General features: G+C 45.0%; 5 protein-coding genes across 5 annotated transcripts; 3 read left to right on the forward strand and 2 right to left on the reverse strand.

Annotated features, from left to right (window-relative positions):
• Nucleotides 1–1,442: 1,442 nt before the first annotated feature.
• On the forward strand, nt 1,443–3,520 carry EYB26_002660 (uncharacterized protein; the record flags this gene model as incomplete). The annotated part of the gene is made up of 8 exons (XM_054261965.1): nt 1,443–1,604; nt 1,665–1,878; nt 1,942–2,096; nt 2,154–2,503; nt 2,566–2,996; nt 3,055–3,135; nt 3,195–3,272; nt 3,336–3,520. 8 exons carry the CDS (start codon nt 1,443–1,445, stop codon nt 3,518–3,520), a joined length of 1,656 nt encoding a protein of 551 aa, XP_054117940.1.
• A 2,354-nt stretch (nt 3,521–5,874) lies between these two features.
• EYB26_002661 (uncharacterized protein) lies at nt 5,875–6,231 on the forward strand (the record flags this gene model as incomplete). The annotated part of the gene is made up of 1 exon (XM_054261966.1): nt 5,875–6,231. The coding sequence occupies one exon, from the start codon at nt 5,875–5,877 to the stop codon at nt 6,229–6,231; it is 357 nt and encodes a 118-aa protein (XP_054117941.1).
• Nucleotides 6,232–6,343: 112 nt separating this feature from the next.
• EYB26_002662 (uncharacterized protein) lies at nt 6,344–14,419 on the reverse strand (the record flags this gene model as incomplete). Its single annotated transcript, XM_054261967.1, has 10 exons — nt 6,344–6,618; nt 6,677–6,894; nt 6,997–7,135; nt 7,197–12,080; nt 12,140–12,296; nt 12,354–12,572; nt 12,640–12,702; nt 12,765–13,053; nt 13,140–13,297; nt 13,574–14,419. The coding sequence occupies 10 exons, from the start codon at nt 14,417–14,419 to the stop codon at nt 6,344–6,346; spliced, it is 7,248 nt and encodes a 2,415-aa protein (XP_054117942.1).
• Nucleotides 14,420–14,968: 549 nt separating this feature from the next.
• EYB26_002663 (uncharacterized protein) lies at nt 14,969–18,277 on the forward strand (the record flags this gene model as incomplete). The annotated part of the gene is made up of 7 exons (XM_054261968.1): nt 14,969–16,046; nt 16,107–16,272; nt 16,339–16,663; nt 16,755–16,784; nt 16,843–17,093; nt 17,164–17,503; nt 17,567–18,277. The coding sequence occupies 7 exons, from the start codon at nt 14,969–14,971 to the stop codon at nt 18,275–18,277; spliced, it is 2,901 nt and encodes a 966-aa protein (XP_054117943.1).
• An 828-nt stretch (nt 18,278–19,105) lies between these two features.
• Nucleotides 19,106–21,920, reverse strand: EYB26_002664 (uncharacterized protein; the record flags this gene model as incomplete). Its single annotated transcript, XM_054261969.1, has 3 exons — nt 19,106–20,059; nt 20,335–20,527; nt 20,578–21,920. The coding sequence occupies 3 exons, from the start codon at nt 21,918–21,920 to the stop codon at nt 19,106–19,108; spliced, it is 2,490 nt and encodes an 829-aa protein (XP_054117944.1).
• Nucleotides 21,921–24,184: the final 2,264 nt, after the last annotated feature.

The raw sequence follows: 24,184 nt of genomic DNA on the forward strand, positions 1-24,184 counted from the left end.
AAATCGATTGCCCACGTTACATGCAATAGAGAAAACAATATCAGAACCAACTCCAATACACGACTACGTAGTAATGAGGGAACTTCCTTATATCATGTCGTACTTCGATATGTTGATATTTAACATTGTTATGTAGCGCATATGAATCCCAAACCCCTTCTCATAGTATCAATGGTCAGAACCGTAGAAATAGGGTGGTTATTTATTATTATATATTCATTGCATGCTTCGAAATCAGTTATATACAAGCTCGGAATGTATTTTATACTCGTAAAATCATCCCCGTCAGCAAGATATCGCGAGAAAATTTCCAACCGACACAGTGTATACCCCAGGGATGAATTTTCACCCCTTTGATAGGCGATTCTCGTGTTCTGACATTTTGGAATCCCAAACAATTCCAACTAAAAAAGAGCCAGTGTCCCTTTCTATTCTGGTCGAGAATGATGTATGGATCGGGATATCCATCGCCGCTGCCTTTATGATTCAGGATGATTTTGGTTTAGTCATTATTTTATTCATTCCTGGTGCCCGAATACCTTGAATTATATATTCATTGCTGTATTTGTCTTGTGAAGCGGCACGACGGTCGTCTCGGCATGACTGAAAGTTCGAATACCCTCTCTTATAATTCTGAGTTGCGAGGGACAGTTCGGGTCCGGACAAGCGATCTATTCATCAGTGGTCATCCAATCGTTCGCATGAGTGATGCGTTGCTCCGCTGCTAGGAGAGGCAGTACTGCCGCTGTTTCGAAGTTAAGTCGTTAGCACGTATTCCATGAACGTGGGGTTATCAGTTCAAGATCATCAACTTGGCTAAGCTATAAATGCTAATGCCCTGGTTTGGCGGTAAGTGCATCATTTCGCCTTTGAGGGTGAAATAGTCACCGGCTTTAGCTCCGCAGAGTATTCTTTTCTCCGGTGGACATACAACCTCGACACGAAGGTCAAAAAGCTGGAAACTGTCGTCTTGTGGCATTGCACTTCGAATTTTTTTCGTTTGTCACAAATAACAATGATTCCAGCAACGATTCGAGTATCAGTCAAACTTACCATTACACGAGCGAGAATAAAAAGATAAATCGAGAGTTCAGTTCAAGAAAGAGTCTCCTCACCGGCAACTAAACTTCTTATCTTCAGTCTCTCGAAATTCGCCGGCGGAGAACAGACGACAAGCCACCACGAAAATAAACACCAAGGTCAACAAATAATTTCACTCCTCAGACTCCAATGTCGTGGCCAGCCTTATCTATCTACGCAGCGCCTGGACAACAATCGGTTGATAGTCGGTGTGGATAGGACCCGTCGTTATCACAGGTTCATGCGGAAGAAATTGCCCAGTAGACCACTGCTATAATATTCGACAATAGCATAACAACTTTATGGAATTCTTACCTTGAGTCGTGTGTCTACCACATTTTTTTTCCGTCGCCACCATAGCCATGACCGAGGATACGACAATGGCCAAACCCAAAGATTTCAACACGAGCCACGATAATGCTCTCGACATGGAGCCTGGAGTTGAAGGGTCTGGAACGATGGAAGAAATATGTCGGGACATGAAGTCTCGTCACATTAATATGATTGCAATTGCAGGAATGATTGTTCGTACTTCCCATTCTTTCAATCTCTTCAAGCATTCGCTGACCGAATCTGCTCTCTAGGGAACCGGCCTGTTTTTGAGCTCGGGGTCAGTGATTGCGACTGCAGGACCGGCGGGTGCATTTATCGCTTACATTATAATGGGTATCGTTACTGTTGGCGTTTCGTATACTACCGCCGAAATTACTTCTTTCGTGCCCTCGACAGGAGGATTCGTTCGCCATGCGACGAAATTCGTTGAGCCTGCACTGGGTGCAGCTACTGGTTGGAATTTTTGTGAGTCATACCTTCGTTTAGTTGGAGGCGTTCGACCTGACTGCCGTATTTCTTTTTTGTTAGGGTATACCATGGCTATCTCGGTACCAGCAGAGATAAGTGCTGCGGCTACAGTTATCCAATTCTGGAATACTTCCATCAACTCAGCGATCTGGATTTCTGTATTGCTGGTTCTGATCATATTGCTGAATTTATGTGGAGTTAGGCTTTATGGAGAGGTATGTCAAAAGCATGAACACTTTTCATATCACTGTTAAGTTGCTAACATCAACTAGTCTGAGGTTGTCTTTGCATCACTCAAAATTATGTTGATCATCGACCTCATCATCGGTGGGCTCGTCATTGACCTGGGCGGTGCCCCGAATCATGACCGTATAGGTTTCCGATACTGGAACGATCCAGGGGCCTTCAACACGACGATTGAAACAGGCTCAACGGGTCGATTTTTGGCAATCTGGAGTGTGCTGGTTTCAGCTGGTTTCAGCTACGGGAATATTCAGGTCGTTGCCATTTCGGGCTCAGAAACACAGAATTCACGACAGATCATTCCTGCAGCCACTAAGAAGACTTTTTTCCGTATTTTCTTCTTTTATGTGCTGAGTATCTTCATCGTTGGCCTGATTGTGTAAGTTATTCTATCTTTTACGGTGACTCCCAAACGTCCAACCAGCTCACGTTCATTACGAGACCTTATAACGATAAGCAACTACAAATCTCGACAGGCACTGCACAACAGTCCCCATTTGTTATAGCCTTCCAACGTTCCGGAGTCTCCGTCATCCCCTCCATCATCAACGCTGTCGTCTGCACATCAGCATTCAGTAGCGGCTCTGCTTGTATCTTCATCGCCTCCAGAACTCTCTACGGCTTAAGCCAGGACGGCCATGCACCCAAAATCTTTCAGAGGTGCAACCGTTTCGGCGTTCCTCATTACGCCGTGGGCTTGACGTGCGTTTTGGTTCCGCTCGTGTATTTGAATGTGGGCAGTAATACCTGTGTCGTTTTTGGGTGGTTTGTTAATATTACGACTGTGGCTGGGTTGATTGGGTGGATTGTGATTGAGGTGACGTATTTGAGGTTTTTTTATGGACTGAAGAGGCAGGGTATTTCACAAAATGGTATGTTTATCAACTGATATCTTACTTTATATGACCAATGACTGACTGCGAGGTGTAGAACTTCCTTATCGTGGTCCGCTACAGCCATACGCAGCGTGGGCAACTTTACTCATAGTGTTTCTTATTGTATTCTTCTTTGGTGCGTATTCTAGCCATTATATATGTCACATTATTGACATTCTTGCTCACTTCTTGCAGGCTTCAGTGTCTTCGTCAAAGGCCACTTCACGGCCTCCGGATTCTTGACTTGCTACCTCAACGTTTTCATCTTCATAGGTGAGTACATAATTCTCAAGACTCACTTGAAAAGCAGACTTTCTGACATATTCTTTTTTCTAGCTCTATATGCTTGCTTCAAACTTTTCATGAAGTCCAAGGTAATACCTTTGTCTGCCCTGGACTTCCAGGCCGAGCTTCAGTCTATCAGGGAAGAAGAACAGTATCGGTCACAAACAGCGAAGATCGAGGATGACAAGTCATCAACACTTCTTGGAAAGATTTCTCGGGTCTTGCATTCTATATAGCCCTATGCTATGTTTGACTCGTTGTCCGTGCGACCCTGTTTCGGTAATAATAAGCAACAGGAGAATAAATATACGGGCTTGGAGTGTTCTGATACTCGATAATAAGCACCAATTTAAAATATCCACTATACCATATATTTCATTAGGCTTGTTCAGCAGTACTTAGTAAATTGAAGCTTGGAATTAGTCCCGAATAGTTACCGGTAGGTATGGTTATGTAACATGTGAAAACAACTTCTGACAACCTTTCAAATCAGTATCCGTTTGAATTTCTACCACAAGACCATCGTCTTTTATCAAGACGATGAATTGAGTCAGAGCATTTTCATTTCTAAGGAAATTTTGATCCAAGTCTTTCATATTTCCTAGGTCTACCTCACTGCCAACAGCTCCCAAGCATCCAAGTCCTCATTAAACTACTGAAGAGTCAGAATATTTGTACAAATCCGTCAGGTACCACGGAGTTTCTCTAGATGACACGTTTGCTTCTGGTCGATATACCATAGTAAGGAAATTTGGGTATGGGCAGCATTCCACTGTCTGGCTCGCTAGAGATTCCAAGTAAAAAAAAATCTATCTCACTGGGGTATACGCAAAGCTGACGAGAAAGTACAGGGCTCAGAAATATGTTGCTCTTAAAATACTTAGGGCTGATTGTTATGGCCGACCTAAAGATATTTATGAACAAGAAATTCTCAAAAGAATTTCAGATGTCTCAATGAATAGCAATCATCAAGGGCGCCATTATGTGTTGTCTGCATTGGATCCGTTCAAACACAATGGACCTCATGGAGAGCATGTGTGTTTTGTTTTCGATGTTATGGGGTACCATTTAGGTTTCCAGGCCGCCAAATATGAAGACGGGAGATTGCCGGTATCGTCAGTGAAATCGGTCGCGCGGCAGCTTCTGTTGGGATTAGATTTCCTTCATAGAGAGTGTGGCATCATCCATACCGGTACGAAAACAAAACTCATGATTCTAATTCTTAAGAAATACTCACTTTTCAACTTTTCCGCGTGCCAGACCTAAAACCAACAAATATACTCATGGAATTACCAAATCCGAATGAGACTATAACTATCTCAGTATCTGTCAGAGGTTCCTCCGCGGATAAAGGCATGCCACGTCGAGAAGCAATCAGAACACCATTAATTTCAAACTTAAGCAAACCATACATCAGAATAATTGATTTTGGCGTGGGTAAGTGAAATAAATCTGCTGGTCATGAATTTAAATGTTGAAGTATATTATAGCGTCTTGGAAAGACAAGCATCTTTCAGATCTAATTCAGTCCCCAGCACTGCGGCCCCAGAGGTTACGATTGGCGCTCCTTGGGAGAGTTCAGTGGATATATGGAGTCTAGGGTGCCTAGTAAGCATCTGCCCACGACTATGATTATGGGTCACTGACCTTTCCCCAGATCGTAGAGTTCATCCAAGGAATAGTTCTTTTCTCAGCTGAACCGTCAAAGAATGGGCCTTGGACTGCCGATGATGATCGTTTAGCGAGAATGATAGAGGTCCTTGGTCCCTTTCCACCCGAGCTCCTTAAGCGTGGAAAACGCACTGCTCAGTTTTTCAACAAAAGAGGTAAGATCTTCAAGAGTAATTGAACCCAGATTGAGTTGTCCTTAATCTTGTCGTTGGCCACAGGAGATCTCCTTCGGATTCCGCAATTGGAACCTACCAGTCTAGACAGGCTGATAAACGGTACTACCAAGCCTTTTCTGAAGCCCAACTATATGCCCGATGCAGACGTACCGATCTTCATTGATTTTATAAGGAGTATGCTGTCAATTGACCCAAATTGTCGAAGGTCAGCAGCGGATTTGCCTCAACATGAGTGGATAAAGGTGTGATACGTGTCATTAGATCTTGATTGGTAAGGGAAAATAACTTTGACATCATGTGTACTTTTCTCTCTATTCTCTCTATTGGTGGTTTATTTAATGCCTGGTGCATAATTAAACCGTATATTAATGCCAGATATTTAGCAGAGTGCTGCCCAATGACCATGTGACTCGGGTTTCATGAATGAAGGACATTTCGCCATAAAATTAAAAATAGAAACATGATACACGCCGGAATGCACATGATTTCTACTATTCCAAGCACCTCATTGTCTATATCAAAAGTTGAAACTTGTTCTTAATGCTTGGGTCACCTGAGGGGAGGGAAGAGAAGGGGTTAGTTAAGGATATGATGGCTCTTACACGATGCAGACAGGCCTTCTACTACTAAGACTCTGAGCTCACCGAGATAAGAAAATCTCCTGGTTCCGATCGATCTTTTGGGGCCTGGTAAAGTAGTATCTCACCCAACCTGAAACCCTCTTCTTGTTCAGAATAATGAAAATGCAACGATTTACCGAATCTTCACCTGATGCGTCCAAAAAGGACATGAACTTTGAGGATTCTTCATTTTTCAGAAAATACCAACACCTCCCTACACTGACGCAAGTTAAAGCTTTATCTCCCGACTTCAAGACAAGTTCTAAACCAAAGCCTGTGATATTTGATAATCTTAATGTTCTTGTAAAGTTTGGTCCTGATGTTGTGGTTGAAGAAGCTCGGAACCTTTGGATGGTTAAACGTGTCTTTCACAATAGGGTTCCAGTACCTGAAGTCTTTGGAGGGCGAGTTGATGAGGAGAAGATTGTGTTTATTTTACATGATCATTCGAGGACACACGTTGCAGGATCAGTGGGATGATCTAAGTATCATGAATGCCATTTGTAGGTAATTTCGAATTCTTGATTAGAGGATAACTAGAATATTCCGCGCATGTTCAATCAGACAATTATTCGTTAACTTCAAGCTCGTTTCAGTCAGAATCTCTCTCCTCAAGGACAATGTCGTCATTTTGTTGAAATAAATCCCATGGCATGTTAGTTTCTTCTGTATTTTCATCATATCCAGCAGAATTCCGATACATATTTGATGGCTTTAGGGTATCTGGGTCATCCAACCTGCCTTTATAGACAAAATCATTGGGACCGTCTTCTTTCCAAAAGTTGACCGACATTTGAGCCCCTATCATCCTCTGATCCATGCTTACAGCAGGATATAATTTTCCTTTGATTTTTTGGAATGCCAGTCCTATTAAACCGTTAGGAAATCTCAGGATATACTCAGCGAAATGAGAATGGGCCCAAACCTATTATATTTCCATTCTTGGTGAAAAATGCGGCTTCCTCCTTGAAATTGATACCACATCCGATTACATCCTTCACGGTATATGTCTCTCCAAAGGCACTGCCGGATGAATTGAAAAACGATTTGCCGTCATCCCCATGATATCCCCAGGAATGGTCGTCCCAGCCAACCATAAGATTCAGTGGTGTCTGTTCTTCGCAGAAGCCTACCCCGAATGTTCTGGAAAGTCGTTGAAAGCAGTAAGTAAGGATGTGAAACGACAGATAAAAGGGAGAGGGAATTCTTATTTTTCAAGGGAAAAAAATGCCCAAAAAGACTCACTCTGCAATTGGGGATCCTCTTTCTATTGTGACTTCAAAGTAACAATAGTCGTGACCAGGTACTGGAGCCATAGGACAATCTGCTCTGATCGTTGCTATGGTTTCGTCCTCCATAAAATGGCCCGGTGTCATAAGACCATCTATGTCTGAAGTAAGTATCGTGTATATCAATTATTTTTAATTTCAATATTGGGAACTCACGTTCAATTTCGATAATTTGCGTGGCGGAATCCACTTTAATACAAGGGGTTTTGTCTTTGCTTGACCAGGCTGATGGAAGCTGAACATGATGCTCGACAAGATTGGGCTCAGGGAAACCACATTTTATCAGTCTCTCTGAGATATCAAGTCGTCCATAGCGGTTTGCGGTATAGACTGGTGACCAGTCACCATTATCATTGAATGGCATGGACTTCACATCCCGTAGGAGAGCTTCGAGGAATGATGTTCGATCACTCGCAATTGCAGCACATAGTGCAATTTCCGCTTGTTGCAAGAAGGCTTCTCTGTCTTCTTCCCTTAATGCTGTAGCAATCTTGTCAAATATTTGGAGGGAGGATTGACGACAGGCCCAGTAAAGTGCTCCACGTCCACGACAGTCTACAACGGCCGTTTTGGCTTTAGCTTCGAGCAAAGCTTCTACACACGGGCTGGTATTAAGCATGCATGCACGAACGAGTGCTGTCTTTCCATCAAAATCCTGGGCATTAACATCGGCGCCATGAGACAATAGTTCGGATAGAAACTTTCCATGTTCCGCCACCGAGTGAAATACCGGCGTACGATTAAAATGGTCCGTATGGTCGATATCAATGCCTGGGGCTAACAGTAATTCCACCACATCCTTATGCTTGAAATGAATAGCGATAGATAGCAAAGACCGACCAAATTTATCCGTAACTGGAATGTTCTCTGAGTGGTTCAGCAAGATTGCTAAACTCTCCACATGCCCCTTTTGCGTGGCACTCAGCACCGCCTGTTCCATGTCCTTTCTGCGTTCCTTTTCACTTATCTTGTTTATGATGCTGTCAACCACCTCGCTCCAATCTTTATCCACAGCCATAGCCAAAATCGATTTCCCGTGCTGGTTGATATAACCAACGTCGGTACCAGCTCGTAGAAGATGATTGAAAATATCGATATCTCTAGAATCACCTTCTAAAAGCGCCGCAAGAGCGTTGCCCCACAGTCCACCACATATATTCATGTTAGCTTCGTTCTCTATGAGCCATTCGATCCCATCAAGGTTTCCATTGTACGCAGTGATATTCAAAGCTGTGAAAAAGGGTCCCTGTATCTCGTTTATATCCACTCCCTTGGACAACAACTTATCGGCAATTTCAGTCCTGCCCAAAGAAGCGGCTGCCATTAAGAATGTACCAAATTCGTCACTGTGTTTGGTGGTATCTACTCCCTTTTCAAGGAGAAGATCGACCATTTCATTCTCATTATCTATAATGGCTAGGTGCAACGCGGTACTACCGTCATTCCGCTGCACATTTATTTCAGCATCATAGCTTATGAGGATTCGCAAATTTTCGACACATCCACCAAGGACCGCTCTGTGGACCGCTGTTTCGCCATCTGTATCTGCCAGATTTGGATCTGCTTTGAATTCAAGAAGGTATCTGACGATATCACTCTCATCCTCAAATGCAGCCATTGAAAGAGGTGTCGAGTGAGATGAGTCAGTCCTAACATTGGGCTCGGCACCATGATCTAAAAGAAGTTTTGTGATCTCAGAAGATTTACGACTTGCTGTGTGCAGTGGAGCCCAGCCTCTCTTGTTGGTTAGGTTCACTTCGGGCCTTTTCTTGTTCACCAGAAGCCTTTTGACCACCTCAGCTTTTTCATGTAGACTTGCTGCATAAAGTGGACTCAGCCCATCGTTGTTAGTAGAATCAATGTCTGCATCATGTTCAAGGAGAAAATCCACCACCTCCTGAAATCCAAGTGAAGCAGCCATAATTAGAGGCGTATTTCCGTCTTCATCCTTTGGGTTTAGATTTGCGCCGTATTTTTGGAGAAGCTCGACAACCTTAAGCAAGTTCAGACTCACAGCAAAGTGGAGAGGGGCTAGTCCTTGGTTTTTGTTATCGGGCTGGTCACAATCCCACTCCCCGTCACGAAGAAGAGCTTCTAGAACCTTTTCGTGTTGAAGCACTACCTCAATATGAAAAGGAAATCCAACATCAATCCTCTTCTTAAGCAAATCACGCACAATTTCAATGTGTCCCTGCTTGACTGCCAATGAAAAAGCCGTGTCATCTTCTTCATTTTTCTGATCTATGTCCTCCATGCCGACCTGTAGCTCGTCAGCAACGAGACGGTAGTTGCCACGTATAGCCAAATGAAGGGGAGTCTCTGATTGTATGTTTATTTTGTCAAGCTGTGCCTTGCGCCCAACTAGCTTTTTCACAATAGCCAAGTTCCCAATCTCGGCTGCCTTATGAAGAGGAGTAAGGCCTTCGTTGTTAGGAAAGTTGATTTTGTCTGACATATGTTCCAATAACATTTCCAACAACTCTTCGTTTTGCGTCATAATAGCATGATGCAAGAGCGAATTATTGGTGTTGTCCACAATATTAGATGTAACTTTGTTTTGCAGCAACTTATCAACAACATCAATTAGTCCCTTGGTGGTCGCTTGCAACAAGGCAATTTCGCAATCTTGTGGTTCAAGTAACGCTATGTTATTCAACAGCATTTCAATGATTTCAGTGTGCCCATTGATAGCCGCCAACTGCAATGGAGTAAGCTCATAAGTGGCCGGTAGTTCTATCATTGACTGAACTTCGACATGACTGACACCTTCGAGATCAGGTGTATTCTGATTTTTCAATGGATGATTGTCTAACAGTCTACGTGCAATTTCCACGAATCCTGCTTCTGATGCAATATGAATAGGTGTAAAATGGTCGTTATTTTTGTGGCCTTGGGCATCGGGCTGGACTTGCAACAGTAAAGACACAGTGGTTGGATGATGGAACTTTGTTGCTAAATGCATCGCCATGTTTCCATCCCGTGCTATCGTGTCCGACCTGGTGGAGCCTTTATTCAGAAGAAGTTTCACAATTTCGTCGAACCCCCCTGCTGCAGCAAGCTTAAGGGCATCATACCCACGAGAATCCTCGATCAACATGTCTGCCTCGTGCTCAAGCAGGTATTTGACGATATCTGTTTGCCCTAAATTGGCAGCCAGGCATAGTGCCGACGATCCGTCTTTTGTAAGTGCTTGTAAGATGGTGTTATCCCATTCAGCTAGAATTTCGACTATGGAACGATGTCCACGACAGGTTGCATGATGAAGAGCGGTATATCCCCTGTCGTCTGCTGATGTTGCTGCGTAACCTTTCTCCAGCAGGAGTCTCACAATTCGGCAATGACCACCGGCAGCTGCAAGGAGCAATGCCCGAGTAGACATTGCATTATTGTCTAGAAGTTTCTCCACAACTTCATAGTGACCGTTGGCGGCAGCCTGATCAAGCGCAAGTCGCAAATCATTTGTCCAGTGCTCTTCACCTTGCTCCTGACCTAGTACCATGTCCAATATATCATTGAATCCAAGGCTACAAATTGCTTGGATGCGTGGGCTAATTAATTCTCCCTCGAAAGCAGAGTTGTCTTGTCTGCGGTACCGGTCGACCCAGATGGGGAAAGATTTATTGTCACTAAGAAAAGAAAATACATCCTCACTAGCCTGCACTCGGCAAGTTGGTGATACTCGTTTGTAGTGCTCCGGCCAATAGACAGACGCATAATCAGTCAGGGACTTTTCTAAGCCTTGGTTCTCAATGGTGTTATCATAAATTGCATCCGTAAAAATAGACTTCATATATTCCAGGCACGTAGTAAGAATTTTACACTCAGGGTCCAACTGAGGCTTTGAAGTCTCGGCAGAAATATAAAGATGGCTTTGTAAGCCTCGATGCACTGGTACCACGTAACCTCCAACTACCTGAACTAGAGGCCCGGCTCGTTTGCGGAGATCACCGACAATATCTCGAGAGGCTAACTTGGTGAAAGCTTTAATTTTCTCGACAGTCGTGTTGTACTGAGATTGTAAGGGTTGACATTGGAATTCATCAAATGCAACTGCAATCGCTAATTCGGCACTGGTAAGCGGGCGTATAGCGTATTGGATCCAACGAAAGGCGATTCGAATCCAGTTTTCCCCTTGCTGCACTGCAGAGGCACTTTGGTTGTCTTCCAGCTCTTGTAGCCTTTGGGAAATGGCGTCTGGGGTTGACCTGATGTTCGCCGACTCCAGCGAAGCTAATTTATGCATGATTGATAGATGACTCGTTGGCGGTGCAATTACAGCAGAGGTAATTTCACGTTCGAATTTAGCCCACTGAGGATTTTGTTGGAGCACTCTATTGACGTGATATTTGACAAATGGTAGCATTCCTGTCAGCCCACTGATACTTTCCTTATCAATGATCTCACGGCATGATCGTTTGCTGCAGCAGGAGAGGTTCTCTGTTTGATGACTTTCGATACTTGTCATGATGACTTTTAGACCACCATTTGCAGATATGGCCAAGGAATTAAGTTTTTCGGCCATTTCATTTGACCCATCCTCACACTCGTCTATCCTATATACGATGCAATAGATTTGATCGTGAGTCAAATGTAAAACAAGTGAGGAGAAGAGAGCCCACAGTAATTCCTTCGTAAACACTTTATTCAAGTGCATGAAGTCGCATAGCAGCTTGACATGGATGAACAGGGATGGCCGGGACAACAATAGCTGGCGACATAATGAAATTAGAGCTGCAAGTTGTGTTTGATTTCGGATGTCATGTTTGTTGAAAAAGTAACGAAGCAGTACGGTTTCACGATGATATCTTTTCTCCAACTCTAGCTTCAAGATATGAGAGCTAAGGACCATTGTACGGGAATCAAGAGGCCCGAAGATTCGTAAAGCGCCAACTTGCGGCTGTGTGCCCCAGTCCAGATACGCATGGTCTCCATTCGACCAGTCGATGCTATCGGGGGCAATTTCGGAGACGCTCAGCGGCCCAGTGTCAGCCTCGAGTTTGGACAATGCGTTCAAAAAGTTCTGCAGTGTTCGATATTCTGCTATGTCATTTTTTAGTATGCGGATTATCATCAGAATCGATATCATGTCTATCCCTTACAGGATGTCTTTACTCCAACAAAACTCTTTAGCATTGCTAAAATGGTATCTAACCAAGGATCTTCCGGCTGCAAATCCCATAGCTGCGAATGCTTCTTTGACATAATAATGTTCCTGCCACCCCGTGAGTCAAAACTGGCAGAAAACCTATCTAGTACCTTATTTAAAAATCAGTATCTGGAACCAGTTAAGAAACTAACACAGAGAGGAATTACCGTATCATAATCTGTCCCCTGACCCTCAATCATATTCATGACATGAAATTGCCATGAGAGCGCTGCGAACTCTTCAGCATCTTCCGCTAACTGCTCGGGAAGAGTTTGCAGTAAGTGTGATATACTGCCTGGTGTAGACTTAGAGAAGGCTAAAAGCCGAAGAACATGATTTTCCCACGATAGCAAATCCACACCTCGATGCGGGGTTCCGAAGAAGATCTGCGAGGATGTCGGCTTAGAAATAACATTGTAAAGGGATCAATCACTGTATAAAAGGATGCCTTACGATGCCCCTCACTCGGATATAGTTCATATGGAATTTGGATTCGTTTTTAGCCATTAGCATGATCTGAAAGAAAACGCAACGATGTGAGTGCATTCTCTGAACTTGAGTTATCGAATACGATTTACCTGTTTGGTAAGAAATCCTCCAAAGCCATGACCCATGAATATAAGGGGAATTTCCGTGGGATCCACGGTCTCTTGGTTGGACATTTCATCGCATGTGTCATGGACTCTCTTGTTGACGACTCTAGCTTCCTCCTTGAGACCGGTCCATCTTGAATATTGCGAGGGAACAAAGCGCGGGAAATGAAACTCGAGGATACGAGCAGATGGCACTCTTTTCGACAAAATTTCACCGATTTTACTAGGATCATCGAGCCGGGACGCATTCGTTATGCCGTGGATCAAGACCAGTCTAAACGCAACCACTCCGTCAGCCGGTTCCCCTAAACGCAACGCGATGCGAACTATCGAGCTATCATTGCTGGGGACATTTCTTACTGGAAGGGAGAGTCCATAATCGCTCGATCAGCAGAAGCTCTCTCTGTAGAGGCATTTGGTAGACTTGCCAAAGGGACGCGTGAAGAAGGTGCGGATGGTGTGATGACGACGGGGAAGTCACGGGGAAGTGCCAGGTAGTCTGAGGCAGCAACAAAGGGCTATCCTGGACAATTAAATCCTACAGAGAACCCCCAACCATACCATTGGCAAAGCTATCATTACATACGATTTCTGAGGCGTACGCAATCTACATGTGTTTGCTCTCTCGGCGTTAATTGGCTATATTGGGAGTAATGTATGTTACTCTGAGTACAGCAAAGCGACCCGTATTAATATCCCTGGAGTGCTACCACGTATCCTTGAATTCCAATGCAGCCGGAGTACCGGACTTCCAATGAGTGTGCGATGAGCTATCTCATTGTGATCATCGTAACGTCAGCCATCTGTTCAAGGTCCAGCTCATCCAGTTTTGTGAAGTCAGCCTTCTTAGGGTCGAGGGTAGATACTTTCAGCTGTGCTAGATCAACACTGGCATCTATCTGGACTGGTCGCACGCGTTCAACCCTTTTCTTCCCAAAAAGCGAACGTAGGTCTGCTGCCGCGTCGGCGAGGCTGAAATCAACGTTAGCACGCACCTTGATTGATACGTTGAACGGGACGTCAGCCTCGCGACGAAGGAGAACAGCTGTTCGCAGAAAGGTGGGAACCCCGCTTTTGGTTCTACTGTTTTCTTGCATGGCCCAGACTACTGCATCATCCTTGTCGCTGTCACCCAGCTCTTTCCGGGTCCCTGATAGCCTCGCACTATCGATGATCGTCTCAGTCTGCTTCAATTCCCACAGAAATCCCGCATTGGCAGAGGGCCCGACAGAGGGCCCGAAAAGGAATCCGGCATTCCCACCAAAAGTTACCTCTCGTGATCTTTGGGTTGGAAGGATTCCAAAAAGACCATCCGGGGATACTCGGTAGACCTCAGGACAGAAGTTTACATCGCCGTCTGAGTCTTCAAAGGCGATGGTAATGTGACAGTCTGTATATCGCCGTTTGGAGTTCATACTAAGAAATCGAAATTCAAAGACGATCAATGTCGCCGGGTCGCCACCAGGGTTCATAGTTCCGTGAGTGATTCCCACAATATTTGCTCGTGCCAAAAGAGAGTCTCCATGCTCAGCTTGGTAGGGCGTTTTTCGAAATTTGGGATCCTCTGTACGAGGAATCGCATCGCTGTCGCCTCCAGAAGGGAGCAGAGGAATGTTTAGATCTTCCGCTATACTCTCCATTCTTAAGGAATTTTGTTATCTCTCTTCTACTATTTTTTGATAAAGCTCAGGTGATATTTAAAAGAAAATAAGTTGAATAAAAGGATTAGGAGCAGGTGTGTTTCATTTTACTATTTATGTTGCAACACATGTGCTAATAATCTAAAAGAAAGATACCCTGGCAATAAACAACATAATTATTTTGGACAAACAAGTCATGACTCCGGCTGGTCCAGCATAGCCTGGTCAAAAATGAAATCAGGCCATTTCAGGCAGGAAGTATGGCTGCCTGAGCTCGCTGACGATTTAATGTTGTTGCATTTACAATGAATGTGCAGTTAGCCCAATCGACATCACTCTAGGTAGGTCATGGTGAGGGGCTCGTAGCCTCGTACTTCCTGGACTTGCTCTCGGGGACCGGGATTTTCCTTTGGGGTCAAAAATTTCTTATTTTCAAATCCTGGTCGAATTTGTAGGAACCTCATTCTACGTATGTTATTCAGGCTTTTCATCATCGGGAGCACTACAGATTCCTCCATCGTCTTAAGCATTAAACAAATATCTTTAATCATGACGAACTCAGGTACTCCTCGCTTTCTCATCCCTAAGTCCCCTGAGCCCGAGAAACAGACGGGGAAGGGGCGAATCATAGGAGAGAGTTTGATGAAACCGACATCACCTGCGGTGCTCGAATATCCTACGGGCAAAAGTGGCAACGAAATACTATCCCATCTTATAAACGAGGCCATGAAATTTCTCTGGAAACCAGAGGAAGATCCAGATCGATATTTTGACAACTATAAAAATTTCCTACGCCATCGTGGATCTATACATCTCCACAAAATCGTTGAGTATTGCAAGGATGAGTTCGTGCGACATTGGGCATCCAAGTTGCCATTCTTCCTCCGGTGGGTTATCAGGATAAACCCATCACTGATGGCGGCCACTACGAAATTAGTGCAACACACTCCTCTCGTTTATGCCATACTCAGCGAGAATCACGAGATCGTTAAAGTCCTACTTGAAATAGAAGATATGACAAGCATGCTCCAGGTTGAGCCAGAAGTCAAGGGAACTTGTTTACATGTAGCTATAGAAGAGGAATCACCATCTACCAGTGTTATAGCGAAGAAGCTTCAGAGCTTCCCAGATGTCTTTCGTCGTACAAATAACAAGGGAGAGACATCTCTTCACGTGCTAGTAGCATTCTTAGGAGATGAGGTCTCTCCAAATGCACTCGAAAAGATCTTGACTCGATTTCAGCAGCCAAACTCCACCGAAGACCCCCCTGTTGAAACAACAGAATCAGAAGAGGATATATTTTCCTCCCCGAAATACCGACGCAGAGTGATTGAGAACATTCTCGAATCGGTCCCGGCCGTCATAAGTGAACAGGTCAAAACGGGCGAGGTGAAAGGACTGACACCATACCAGTTACGAGTACACAAACTGCAAAATTCAAACGAAGTCAAGGACTTTATCGATGCGTCACTCAATGATCTCATTATCAAAGGAGACGAGGAAGCAGAAAAGTTGATGCGCTATATAATCGTGGAGGACCCTATTGCAAAGTATCTCCGTACATTCTGTGTTCGCACTCTCAAAGACCACGATGAAATTGTGAAAGCATTGTATGAACATGGTAAAGGTGGGCTAGTGAGTCTCTCATTGGGGCCATGAACGTATTACTGACAGTCGCAACTCGCAGAACGACAGATTAGCTTTGATCTAGCTGGTCTGCCAAGCCCTTCAATCTCCGAAGACTTTCTTAGAGAGCTTGCAAAGCACCTTGAATTTGAAAGTATTCTTAGCTACGTTGCATTACCGGCACTTGAGGTCACTCCATCTAAACGCTCATCATTACACCGGAGAAGGTTCGAAATCCCTCGTAATAGAGTGCTATAGATACGGTTGCTGATTACTTGGACTTTTTGCTTCAGCAAGGGCCAGAAACATGACGACAAGACATATTCGGACTTGAGGACTATCTTCGAATGGCTGGAGGAACATGGAGTTAAACGAATCGTAAAGGTAACAGTACTTGACAATCGGGACAAGAGCCATTATGACTCTGTGATCTCTAAAGCCGTCGCCGGGTTTCAGGTTGAGCACTGGAATTGGAAAAAGATAGATCTCAGCAGTGAGGTAATTTCAAATTCTAGTAATATTGTGCAAGAAATATCGCTATACTGGACAGGTAACCATGCAGTCATGATGGGATGGGCCAGCGCACAGGGCTTCAATGATGTGAGCAAGTTTTCAAAGGTACTCTTACTCTCCATAAAACCATTAAACTATTACTACAGACGGGTTTTTTTACCTACTTTAAGAGCAATTTTCTAATATAGTCTTACAGCTAGAACGCATTAAGCTGTTTGTCAAAGAGGTCGGTAACATACAAAGACTGGAGTGCATGAATGATGAAGCTAATACAAAGAAATCAGGGCTATGAAGTACCCGATATTCTCAAAAAGAACATACGACGATTTAAGGAACAAATGAGATTCAGAGACCCGAGCATTGACCCCGAAAATCCCCCACAGGAGCAGTCAAATCTGAGAGAAGCAATGCGCCTGGACTCCGGAACAACTAATGACAAGTCTCGCCCGAGGCAGGTCCAAGTAATGGAAATTTTTGACGATGAGGAATTCAGTTACGCCTCAGACTTCAAGAGTAGTGACGATTTTAAGGGAGAGTAAGCGTTTCAGTCCTTTCCAATCTCTCCAGACCATATTAGGCCGAGCTTACCAAATGTAATAACCCAGAGAAAACTCATGGATACGTTCAATGGAACACTTTTCCAATTTCCTGCAAAGGATAAAACCAACGAACGCCGCGCCTATAAAGATTGCCATTATCGACGACGGCATTGACGCGACCATACCGGACATTCAACGCAGAATAGCAGTCGGGAAGACGTTCTCACCGTACCCAAATTCTACTGAATTCATGAACGCATACTTTGTTCCAAGGGGTCTTCATGGAACTTTAATGGCTAGGCTCATCTGCAAGATATGTCCCAAACCAAAGTTGTTCGTTGCTAGGTTAGAAGAGCGTCTAGCCGATGATGGAAGCTCGCGTTTCACACCCGAGTCAGCCGTGCAAGTATGTTACCTCAACCATGATTTTCCTTAAAGATTTTGAGTAACATTATTCTGGGTCATCAAGGCTATCGAATGGGCTGAGGCCTGCGGAGTAGATATTATTTCCATGAGCTGGACAATCGAAACTCGTCAGGAGACCGGGGAAATTAAGCAACTGAAAAAGATCATTAACGAGGTGGGTGGAGAAAACGGCGCTCGCACTGGAAAGCCCCCTATCTTCCTATTTGCTTCTGCTAGTGATCAAGGTGGCCATATTGGCGATGCCTCTTACCCTGGTGACTTGAGACCCCCATGCTTTCGCATTGGTGGTTCATCTGAGCGCGGCGAGAAACTACCTTGGGTGAATCGGGATATGGTAGATTTTCTCCTTCCGGGACAGAGGATTCCATTTCATGACCGCGAGAAGGACTCTTTTACCTACGAGACTGGCAGTTCTCTAGCCACCGCGTGTGCTGCTGGCTTAGCAGGCCTTCTACTCTACTGCGAAAGAGTTCTTGGCGAATCCAACAGGATTATCAACCGTGGAAAAATGGAAGAAGCTTTCCAAAATTTGGTTTCTCCCATCGCCCCGAAGTTCCCGGACGTGTCCACCAAGCTCGAACAAGGACTACTCGAGGAGGTGAAGCGACAAACTAGAGACAAGAGTATCCAATCTTCCTCCATGGGTCTTGAGGGCCTCGATTGGGATGAGAAGCAAGTAAAGGACGCTTTTGCAGCCCTCATGAATCGTATTTTGCCCCCGAATCAGCCATGGGCACGGAATTACAGTACTTAAATTGGCTCCCTGACGGCTCCTCGGTGCAAATGGGACAACTACCAATAGGTTACTGTTGCGAGATCAGTATTCACAATTTTCTTTTCATAAATCTGCCTGGCATTAAACTTATTATAAATTTTGTCTGGGGAGTTGTATGCGAACGTGGAAAATGCGATATATAACGTAGTAAAATTGATGTTTTTGCTCTGCCCTAACCTACTGTTGGAAGCCTGGTAATTAAGGCAGGCTAATCCTTTCTGGGATGCTGCTCAAGCAAGAATCTGGCCAATTAGAGAAGCTCAAATGTATACTAGTGCCTTGGCAGAGAGTAGCGATAAGGGGCCCACAACGAAGGGTATAAGCCCACGCCCACTCGTACTGTTGGAATCCACGTATATGCTAGTAAACGGGTAACATAGGTTACCATACAAAATTGATATGTGAGTCGATGTGTCCTTGTTGTTGACTATGTTGGGCCCCCACGTCGCCCTTTTTTTTACTCGTTCTTTCCCCTTTATCGTGGGTATTTGCCAAGATGCTAATATACATTTTACAGCCTCTTATTGGCTGAAAGTCCTGACCGTTTTGAGATTAGCCTCGGTCATATTAGCAGGCTTCCAACACACCCCCTCAGCCGCACCGCAGGCAGGCTGACCAGATATCTGCGAATAGCCTCATATACCTCAAATATAGTTGATATTCCGTACGGGCATCCTTTTTTTGTGGATATTGATATCTTTTTGGTGAAGCCTAATACGTGCCTGGAAGCCTCGTTAAAACCTTGATATGTAAACCCAGTGGGATAAACCGTATAAAGGAAAGAGTGCTTCGGTGTTGGAAAAGGCCTCATATCTGCAAGCAATTGAGCACGGTGCCCATATCAACTTCCTGCGTATCCTCCTTTTGCTCGTGGAGATATCTTGATATATCAGTCATCTTTATCTGCTCCAAAAACGCGTCAAATTCTCCTTTCGGTAGCGCCTTTGTGAGGCCATTTGCAATCATCTTCTTTGTAGGCACGTAGGTGAGCTCTACGCGTCCTTCCTGGAATTGTTCCCGTAGCCAGTGGTGGTGAATATCCACGTGGCGAAGCTTCGTTTTCAGGGTGACGATATCCTTCTCAATGAGGCTTATTGTCTGCTTATTATCGCATTCGAGATGCAGTCGGGGGGTCTCCAATTTGACGTCCAATTCCTTCAGTAGGTGCATAACGTACATGCCTTCTTTTGCTGCCTGAGATAGCGCTAACAATTCTGCCTCTGTAGTTGATGTTGTAACCGTATTTTGTTTATTCGCTTGCCACCCTGTTATTCCTCCATACAGCGTCATCACGTACGCCTGAGAGCTCTTGCGATCGAGGGTATTATCGGCGAATGAGGCGTCACTAGCAACCACGAATCCATCCCCACCCCCGAGTTGAAGAGCAAGGTGCCGGTAGCTTTGGAGATATAACAATACTCGGTCTGCGGCTCGGTGGTGTGTAGGTGACGGGTTTGTGAGGAAACGAGATAACCGGGATACGGCGAAGGCAATATCGAGGCGCGTACTGACGGCGGCGTACATTAGAGATCCGACTTTGCGTTGATAACTGTGAATAGTAGCATGACTTGCTCGTCCTGTATAGGGAAGAAGCTCATCTTTTGCCATTGGTGTATCATGAATTGGGAACGTGTCAGCAAGCTTTGCAATCTTATCAATATATGAAGCTTGACTTAGCCATATGAGCTTCTTCTCGCGGTCTCTTATAACGCGGATTCCTAAAAACCATTGGAGCTCTTCTCCTCCAGTAATGGTGTATTCCTTTTCAAATTATTCATAAGGCTTCTCGCTTCTTTCTCTTTATCCTTCTTATAAGCGAGGACGATATCGTCCACGTAAAAGAAAATCAATATCCCACTCTTTATCATGCAGCACGGCTCATGAGGCACGGATTTGAAGCCTAGTTTTTGTAACGACTCAGTCAACGTTCTCTGCCATTGTAAGGGCGACGTCCGTAGGCCGTATAGCGCTTTATTTAGCTTCAAAATCGTTCCTGGGTAAAGATGCCGATATCCCGGAGGTATCCTCATAAATACCGTTTCTTGAATCGGGGCATGAACGAAGGCATTCACGGCATCATATTGAGCCATTTCCAAATCGAAGCGAGCGGCGATAGCCATAAAGGTGCGGAATGACCTTGCAGCAAGCGTTGCAGCGTACGTATCACCTTGGTTGAGGCCAACTTGTTGATCCCCACGTACGACTAGGCGCGCCTTGCACTTAAGGAGCCTCCCATGCTTGTCAAATTTGTAAACGTAAACCCACATGCAGTCAAGCACCTGCCTTCCTTTGCATAAGAATATGGCACCTTTGACCACGATTTGGTGGGTTGGTGGCTGCGTAAGTGTTCCTTCTCAGCCTCTGAGAATAGTGCTCCAAGTTCATGAGTTTTTAACTCTCCATGCCCCTTTGGAGGCGCGGGTAACATATTCCGGTGTAAATTAATGAGCTCCTTTCCGCTTTCCAGAACGTCCTTTATACGCGCACTAGCTGCAGGCCTCTTACCCATAAAGAAAGACTGTAAGCCAGTTGTCGAGCGTAAGGCACGTCTCAAGGATGAACGGTTGAAGGGCTTTCCATTAAGTGATCCGTATATCTTGTGAGAGGTGCCTGCGGTAAACGCTGCTTCCCACGCAACGGCTTCTCTACAGCCCGAATCAAGATAATTGATTCTATTCAATTCATCTTTAACCGGATTCTGTATCGTAGCGCTCATAAGCACCGCCGGAGGTGAGTCCGGTGGTGTTGGATAAATAATATCCTTCTCTAAGCTCTGACCTGATTCGGGAGCGAGATTTGTGCTCTGACCTGTAGCGGGAGCTGGAGATAGGCTCTGACCTGATTCGGGAGCTCTATATACGCTCTGACCTGTAGCGGGAGCTTCATTTTGGCTCAAACCTGTAGCGGGAGCATGAGATAGGCTCTGACCTGATTCGGGAGCTCTATCTTGGAAGGGGACTTCGGCGTCGATATCCGCTGCAGACGGCGCACCGGGTGGTCCTCTTCCTTCAACCCGTAGGTTGATATCCTCATTTTGGGCATCTCCAGTGGTTAACCGGGGCTCGAGGCTCTCTTCATTGTTATACGAGTTGGGCTCGTCTTCCTGCGTCCAGGAAGGTCCTCCAACCGTAGCACTTTGAAGCTTATCATTTTGAATATGGACACTATTAAGTAATTCAGCAATCTCATCAATTGTAGTGGTAGCAAGGTCATTGCGAAGCTTATCCAAATTTCCATCAAAAACTTCATCTTCGTTGAAAATAACGTCACGCGCACTGACGACGACTCCTAGTTTCGGGTTCCATATCCGGAAGATATTCGTAGAGTCATATCCAACTAGATAGCCTATCCAGGCCTTGGGGTGATATCTTTGAAGCCTCTTTTCTTTCTTCATATATTTTGTTGTAAGCGAATAGGCCTTGCAACCGTAGACTCTCAGATGTGCTTGATTTGGCTTCATATCTTCAAAAACTTTGCCATTTTGAAGCGCAAGATAGGTGTGAAAAACCTCGTATGGCGTTTTCCAGTTCGATTCGTACCTTGGGGTGCGATTGAAAAGATAGACTGCAGCGCGATTGATTTCTGGCCACAAATCGTGAGGAATTTTTCCACTTGCAGCCATGCTTCTTCCTTTATCCTTGATTACACCCCTGAGCGTTCAGCTGCGCCGTTTAATGCTTGTGTATACGGAGGTGAAGGCTCAAGTCGTATAAAGAAGCTTTCGAGATATTCCTTCACTAGCGGTCGGTTCATATATATCTCATTATCGCACTCAATAACCCATGGGACTAACCCATATTGGGCGTCTAGTTTTGGCAACAAATCTGCAAGAGCTGCCCTGATTGTCTCGCCGGTGCGGTCCGTGAGGTTATAATCCCAAATGTATCCCGAGTAACGATCCGTAACGAGCATTGTAGAGCTATATCCAGAGGTGCTGCTTTCAAAATCGTGGAAATCGATTGCTAAACGTTCACCGGGTTTACTAGGCTTTTCTCGGGGCTCTCGTCTGATTTGACGCTTCATCTTGGCGGTAGCGCAGGCATCGCATTCGACCGTTTTTATACCTTCTCCTTTTGTAAGATTTGACTTCGGTGATATGCCCGTTACTCGCACTCCTCGAGATGCGCTGGAGAGGTGCTCAAGGGCCTGAGGTCCTGGGTGACCGAGCCGTAGGTGCCAGCGTTGGATATCTGCTTTACGTGGAGGCCTCGGGGTCCAAGAGTTTGATTCTTTGTGTGCGCTCAACACTGTACCACGCGCCCTTTCTTTCCTATATTCAAGTACGAATTGGCCATACCGGGGCTGAATTGAGCCCACGAATCGGCCGTCGTTTCTGCGTATGCAGTTGTGTGTTGGGCGTTGATCCCAATAATATCCCATCTTCCAAAGCGACTGCATGGACACCAGGTTGGTTGCAAAATCTTTGCAATAAGCAACGTTATATAACCGTATCGGACTGCTCTTCTCATTTGGGCCTTTTAGGTGTATAACCACCTCACCGTAGCCTTCAATTCTTACCTTCGAATTACCGGCTAAGAGATAGTCGCCGGGTCTCGCTTTTCGATATTTCTCGAAGCGGTTGATATCGTGGAAAACGTGAATTGTAGAACCGGAGTCGAGGATAGTTGACCAGTGTAAAACGTAGCTTGTAGCAGTAAATGAGGCCGTTGTTGATATATAAAAGCTAGCTTTATCTTCGTCAAGATGCCCGACTTCTCGATCGAGTCATATAAGCGATTCTTCTTCCTTGCTTTCCTTGCTTCTTCGCTCAACGATCTGGAATTGAGTTGACGCGAATTTCTTCCGTAAATCTTCAACTTCTTCACAAATCCTTTTATCTCGCATATTCCTTTCGACAATGGCTGCCCTCGTCTCGTTCGGTATCCACCCTTTTGGAGCGAGGAAAGGAAAGAGATAGAAGCAGTGAACAACAGGATGCGTCATACCGCATCCGATACAAGCAGGACCGCTGCTTGCGCGAGCTGGTTGATAGTTCTTGTTGCCTCGTTTTCCTCCTCGATTACCACCTCGGTGGCCTTTTTCCTCTGTAGCTCTCGCTGCGGGTGTTATTCTCGTTCTCGTTGTTATTATCTTCGTCCGAGGCGCCGTCTTGTTGTTGATTTGCGTTAAAGGCTCCTCGTTGGAAGCCTCTCTTCGCTGTCACTTTGGGCCTGGTGCGATCTTGCTCTTGCACCTGCTTAGCGAAGTCGTTATATGTGATATTCCCGACTTCAATCCGGTCGCTATACGTTGTTCGTAGCACGGTTACCCACGCCGGATCAGCTTTATAAAAGGCGTCAAAGAAATCCTTAGTCCAATTGACTACATCCTTCGCAAATGTGAGGTTATATTGCTTTCCACGTTGCATGATAGACATCCACTGGGTTACCCAAGAATTGATATCCTTTGGCCAGGTTTGAAATTCCTTCATATGCATTCTATATTCTTGTCCTATTTGATGAGCAATCGTCATGGCCGTACGTCCAAAGAATTGCTTCAAGTTTTGATATCCGGTTCGTACGTCTATCCCTACCCCGAAGCACGCATCCTTGATATCGTTACTAACCGACGTCTGCATCCATTGTATAATGTCGTCAATTTTCTTCCGTTCGGCTTCATATCGGCTCTCTTGCGTTCGGTAATACGTCATCAGCGTGTTGAAGTGAGACAGCTCTAGCGAATATTCATCCTTCCATAGCTTGAGAGCTGCTTTCTCCGCTGAGGTTGCTGGACCGGTGGAAATAGCTTCATCCTGTGAAGCCTGGTCTCCTTCGGTCTATGTGCTTCGTTCTCGGTCTCGATTTGTGGTACGATTCCTTTCTCGCAATGCTTCGATTGACGGGGGAGTTGGTGGTATCACCGTCATCTCGGGCCTCGTAGGCAGTT

This window comes from Talaromyces marneffei, chromosome 2, assembly GCF_009556855.1.
Source record: "Talaromyces marneffei chromosome 2, complete sequence".
In the NCBI taxonomy this organism is placed as follows: Eukaryota; Fungi; Ascomycota; class Eurotiomycetes; order Eurotiales; family Trichocomaceae; genus Talaromyces; species Talaromyces marneffei.